General features: G+C 42.7%; 1 protein-coding gene across 2 annotated transcripts in view; it reads right to left on the bottom strand.

The window, feature by feature from the left end:
- Positions 1-427: 427 nt before the first annotated feature.
- The window catches only part of qsox1 (quiescin Q6 sulfhydryl oxidase 1), a 115,537-nt gene continuing 109,614 nt past the window's right edge, over positions 428-6,350 (bottom strand). The window contains exons 12-13 of one of the 2 annotated variants that reach the window (XM_072573518.1): positions 1,414-1,743; positions 428-860 (exon numbers count right to left, since the gene is read on the bottom strand). In XM_072573518.1, the coding sequence (XP_072429619.1) occupies positions 856-860; positions 1,414-1,743 (335 nt within the window). In that variant the 3' untranslated portion in view covers positions 428-855. The other variant, XM_072573517.1, reaches the window with a different exon arrangement.

The raw sequence follows: 6,350 nt of genomic DNA, 5'->3' as shown, positions 1-6,350 counted from the left end.
AGTTCATTGCCAATGACCACTTAATGCGTTTCAGCTCCAACTTCAAAACAAAAAGAAAAGTTCACCCTACTCCCCTCCCCATAAGCTGCAAGATTGACATCCATCAGATGTTCCAATGTGCAGGTAAAGTATTGGCACTTGGTGAGGTTTTAGCCTCTTAAATCAAGCTTCTGTTATGAAATTGTCTCCTAAAACAAGAATGGAGCAGTGTGAAATTAGGGATACAAAATGTGCTACTTATGTGGGATTATCTGCCCAGTTCACCATGTGAATGAACAAGATGATTTCCAAGAAGGGATTCTTGGTTCACTCTTTAGATATGCTTTAAAAGTTGTCCCTTGAAAAGTTTCGCCTTGACTTAGCTATTCCTAGGGAAAAGTGTGGTCGGTTGCCCCCACCTCCACACCCCCCCACCCCGCCCCCCCCATGCTCAACTTTCCCATTGACATTCCCCTGAGTAATTGAACAGGTCTGGAAACAGGGACACTGAAGCCTGGCCTGATAGATCCTTGGTAGGATAGGCTTTCAAGTGAGAGGTTTATCAGACTCAAATTTGGTGAATTTACAGGAGCTAAGCCTTGCACTAAGTCGAGTGCACTCAATTTCTTTTTCAACAGCAATCCCTTCAAAGAGCAGCGGGACTTTACTGGAGAGACAGACATTCAGATATGGATTTTTTTTTTAAAAGCTGGAGATAACACAGATTAATTGCAATCTGCTAAATTTAGTGCTCCTTATTGCGTAATCACATGACCATAATTGTATAAGAGATCCAAAGAAAATATGTTCACCCCACATACAGTTAAGTGACATTCCAAATTGTTTTATGTCAAGGGCTTCTTCATCTATATACAGTTAATCTGAGGAGAGAAAAAAAAAACAAAAAGTTACTTCAGTCCCTGTGACCGACATAGTCCATGCATTCATTCCACCATTTCTTTCCAATGCTACATGCTACTCCTAATCAGGAGGATGCAAAGCTCTTTTTCCATTTCCGCCAACGAAACCTCATTTTGAAATAAAGGTACATGGACAGCAGGCACAGAGAGGACAGGAGGTACAGCAGCACACAAAGGCTGAGGTCTGTACGGGACAGGCTCCTTCCCAGCATGCTCAGCCAATTAGGCCTGGCTCCAAGATGCCTGCCCTCGATTGCTCGTTTCTGCAATCTTGACTGAAGCAAGGCATGGTTGAGTGACTCTGAGTCATCAATGGACTGTAGGTGCAGTTGTGATCTGCGGAGTCCCTCATTCATTTGGCCCTCCCTTTGATTTTCAGCCCTCTGCTTCAAAGCTTGGCTTTTGTACTGCTCATTCACAAATAAGTCTAAGTCCACAATATCATCTTCTTCTCTCCTGGATATTTGCTTTCCCTTAATGAAAGTCCTCTTTTGACTACCTTCCCTTCTTATACCTGTGATGGTTCTGGAGATCTCATCATTTTTTGGTGGCTCCTCTGTCATTTCTTCTTCCTCACCCTCGTCTTCGTTCTCCTCTTCTTTTAGTGGCACCTTCTGTTGGCCCTGCTGAATTTCTTCCTTTGGTTTCTGTTTCCTCAGTAGCTCCTGCTCCCCTTCCAGGTAACTGTAATCAATGTTCTGAGGAGAATAGTGGGTCTTGAGAAATGTTAGCACTTCGTCTCTAACCCACATGTGCTCTCCACTGTGTGCACTGTGACATTCTGTACACATATCTGGAGGTGGCCATTGGAGCTTTGGGAATTTTGGATCTTCAGTGTCTGCACCTAAGGGCATAAAAGAAAGAAAATTCAATTGAATATACAGCGTAATATTCCAAGCTTGCATTGACCAGTAAAGTGTATCTGGTTCCTTCCTGAGACAACATGAAGTACTGTTTGCTGTTCTGTTCTCCATGTTGAAAGTTGGATATTGAAGTCCTGGAGAAATTGAAAAGAAAAAGGATAAGGATGTTGCTAGAATTGAAAGCATCCGGAAGCACTTTAGAGACTGTGACCCTTCTCTCTGGAAATGTGAAGATGAGTGGGGAGGCTACAGCCTTGTGGTATTATCTCTAGGCTGCTAATTCAGAGGCCCAGGCCAATGCTCTGGTGAAATGGGTTCAAATTCCACCTTGGCAGATGGTGAAATGCAAACTCAATAAACTGTTGGAATTGGAAAGGCTGACCCAATGGTGATCATGCAACTACTGCCGATTTGTTGTAAAAACCCATCCGGTTCATTAATGTCCTTCAGGGAAGGAAATCTACCATTCTTATGTGGTCTGGCCTATATGTGTCTCTAGACACACTGCAATATAATTGTTTCTTAACTGCACATTGGACAATCAATGCCAGCCTTGGCAGTGCCATCTCTTGAATGCATTAACAAAAGGGTTGGACCCAATAAAGGATTATATGTATGAAGGGTGTACCTCTTTATACAGAGAGTGTGGTTAAAGCTAACAGGATTGGCACATTATGGACAGGCTCCTTGGACACATTAGGAAAAAGGAACTACAAGGATCCAAGGGCAAGCTAGGACAAAGGGAATTTGAGTGGCAAAAGATTTGTTATGTGGTACACACACTGGTAGTTGGGCTGAATGGCCTGCTGCTGTGCTCTATATTTTAGCAATTCCATCCAAGAATATAGGCTGATCCCATGATGACTGACCAACATGGACTTCAGAACATAGACTTTGGTTAATCCCAGAGAGGTGTGAAGTGGGCTGCAGCTTCACAGCACAAGAATGTACTGAAATCTGGCTCAAACATATTCTAATACCTCTTCCATCTGTAATTGTAGAAAGCTGAAGATTGCTGGACTGACTTTAGGCATAAAATGGAAGTGGAAAATCGAGGGAGAAAGTCACCCGCTCATAGTTGGAGGCCTCACTGCAATACTTGTCAAGAAGGGACTGAGTTCAGTCACTACCACATTTTCAGAAACAAGTTGGAATGAGAGAACTAATTAACATAAGTAGATAAGGCTAAAATAACACAGCTAAGACCTCGATGCGATTTTCCTGTTAATCAGCATTGCCAAAGCTAATTCAGCAAACTATGCCTATACAGATCTTGAGGAGCCACTTAAAAAGCTCTTTGGTTGCCGTGAGGTGAAGTCCAAAGCAGATCTAGCACTTATTTACCCTCCTTTCTCAGAGGTTTTGAGTCATTAGTAAAAGGAAGGATGCAGAGAGATAATTTAAAGTGCAACAATTCTAAAGAAAGTGCAGGCATAAAAGGAACCAGGGTGTACTTGTACGTAAATCACAGAAAAGAGGCAGGGCAGATGTGAAAGTGGTTAACAAAACTTTCATTAAACTGGCTTTCGAAATAGGAGCATAGAGTAGAAAATCGCAACAATTAGGTTAAAGTTGTTCAAAGTATGGACTTGAACAAACTTCTGGGCATGACATTTTAGGAAGGATGTGAACATTAGAGAGAGGAGAATTCTTTTGGGAATGGGGAACTTCAATTACACAGACTGATTGGAGAAAACTGGGATTATTCTCCTCAGAGAAGAAAAGGTTACAAGGAAATTTGGTCGCCCTGGTCAAAATCATGAGGCTCTTGGACAGAATACATAGGACGAAACTTCCCATTCATGGAAGGATCAAGGACAAGAGGACGCAGATTTAAAGTAATTTGAAAAACAAGTGATTTGGAAAAAAAAATCTTTTCACAGCAAGTGGTTAGAATATGAAATTCACTGACTGAGAGTATGGTGCAGGCATGATCAATCAAGCTGTTCCAGGAGAAGTGATCTTACTGAAACACACAAACTCTTGAATGGAGCTGACAGGGAAGAGAATGAAAGAACGTTTTCCCTTGTGAGAGAGACCAGAACTTTGACACACAATTTAAAAAGTAAAGTCTCCCATGGACATAAGAAGAATTTCTTTCTCCAAGAGGGTGTGATCTGTAGAATTCTCTCCCCAGGAAGCAATGGAGGGGAGGCCATTAAGGCGGAGTTATTTAGATTCTTGATAAGTAAGGGAGCTAAAGGGTTTAAGAGGTGGGCAGAAAAATGGAGTTAGGGCCGAATCAGAAAAGCCATGATCCTACTGAATGGTGGAGCAGGCCTGAGGGGCTGAATGGCCTAATCTTGCTCCGAATGAGATGCTGACACGCCAGTGATAAAACTGAAATAGCAGCAGGTTTTGAAATAATGTGGCATTATTAGCAGCTCAGTAAAGCAATGTTATTAAAAGTGGAATTAATTCAAAGTAGTTCTGCTGATGTATGGACACAGGTACAACAGAACTATTGTGAAGCAAGATTTAGATGAGTGTCAAGTGCTTGTAGGCAGGATTTACAAAATCATAGGATTGCTGCGATGCAGAAGGAACCAATTTACTCACTGTGTCTGCTGAACATTTTAGTCCCACCTTCCTGCCTTTCCCTGCATGTTATTTAATCATCCAGAGCCTCTTGAATGCCTCAACCGAACCTGCCTCCACCATTCCATAACTAGGCATTGTATGCAAAAAAAAAACTTACCTCACCTCACATTTGCTTCTTCTGTAAGTACTTTAAATGTGCGCCCTCAGGTTCTTGGTCTGTAGGGAGTGGGTTCCCTTCTACCCCTCTTGAGTTTAAGAATGATCAAATCTCTTTTGTGCCTTCTCCTCTATGCAGAAAACAATTCCAAACTCTCCATCTCTCCTCATAACTGAAGTGCCTCATCCTTGGAGCTATTCTTATAAACCTCTCCTGCACTCCCTCTAATGCATTCATATTAAAACCACAGTGTGGCACCCAGAACTGCACCCAATGAGTTCTTGAGTGAACAGAGAACTTTTTGTCATTTCCTATTTAATATCAAAGTCAAATGTCCTAATGGCTCTTGACCAATATTGGAATGACTTGGCATTTGGATGGCATTAATTGAAGTTCTGAAACATGCGGGCATTGATAAGGTATTGACAACTGGTCTCATAGAATCATAGAGTTCAGAGAGGCAAGGAAACACATAGAACATTACAGCGCAGTACAGGTTCTTCGGCCCTTGATGTTGCGCCGACCTGTGAAACCAATCTGAAGCTCATCTAACCTATATTATCCCATTCTTGTCCACATGCCTAAGCAATGACCATTTAAATGCCTTTAAAGTTGGCGAGTCTACTACTGTTGCAGGCAGTGTGTTCCACGCCCCCCCCCCCCACTACTCTCTGAGTAAAGAAATTGCCTCTGACATCTGTCCTATATCTATCACCCCCAATTTAAAGCTATGTCCCTTTGTGCCAGACATCACCATCCGAAGAAAAAGGCTCTCACTGTCCAACCGATCTAACCCTCTGATTATCTTATTTGTCTCAATTAAGTCACCTCTCAACCTTCTTCTCTCTAATGAAAACAGCCTCACGTCCCTCAGCCTTTCCTTGTTAAGACCTTCCCTCCATACCAGACAACATCCCTGCGGTCTATAATGTGGTGACCAGAACTGTATGCAGTATTCTAAGTGCGGCTGCACCAGAGTTTTGTACAGCTGCAGCATGACCTCATGGTTCCAAAATTCAATCCCTTTACCAATAAAAGCTAACACACTATATGTCTTCTTAATAATCCTATCAACCTGGGTGGTAACTTTTAAGGATCTACGTACCTAGATATTGAGATCTCTCTGCTCATCTACATTACCAAGAATCTTACCATTAGCCCAGTACTCTTTATTCCTGTTACGCCTTCCAAAGTGAATCATCTCATGCGTTTCCACATTAAACTCCATTTGCCACCTCTCAGCCCAGGTCTGCAGCTTACCCATGTCCCTCTGTCACCTACAATCATCCTTCGTCACTATCCACAACTCTACCGACCTTATTGCCATCTGTAAATTTACTAACCCATCCTTCTATGCCCTCATCCAGGTCATTTATAAAAACAGCAGTGAACCCAAAACAGATCCTTGTGGTACACCACTAGGAACTGAACTCCAGGATGAATATTTTCCATCATGATGAACAGTATGACCAGGAAGCACTGAGGATCAGAGGATCCTGATGTGCATGTACATCAGTCCCTTTAGGTATTAGGGCAGATGGATAAAGTGGTTTAGAAGATGCATGGTATACTTGTCTTTATTTTAGATTAGATTAGATGCTCTACAGTGTGGAAACAGGCCCAATCAGTCCATACTGACCCTCTGAAGAGTAACCCACCCAGACCCATTTCATGATGCACCTAAAATTATGGGCAATTTACCTGACCTGCACATCTTTGTGACTGTGAGAGGAAACCCATGCAGACACGGGGAGAATGTGCAAACCCTACACAGACAGTTACCAAGGCTGGAATCGAACCTGGGACGCCAGTGCTGTGAGGCAGCAGTGCTAACCGCTGAGCCACCGTGCTGCCCTTGAGGCATAGGATTTAAGAGCAGAGAGGTTATGC

The sequence above is a fragment of the Chiloscyllium punctatum genome, chromosome 7, assembly GCF_047496795.1.
Source record: "Chiloscyllium punctatum isolate Juve2018m chromosome 7, sChiPun1.3, whole genome shotgun sequence".
Taxonomy (NCBI): domain Eukaryota; kingdom Metazoa; phylum Chordata; class Chondrichthyes; order Orectolobiformes; family Hemiscylliidae; genus Chiloscyllium; species Chiloscyllium punctatum.
The sequence above is the reverse complement of the archived record's forward strand: the minus strand, read 5'-3'. Positions and strand labels throughout refer to the sequence as shown.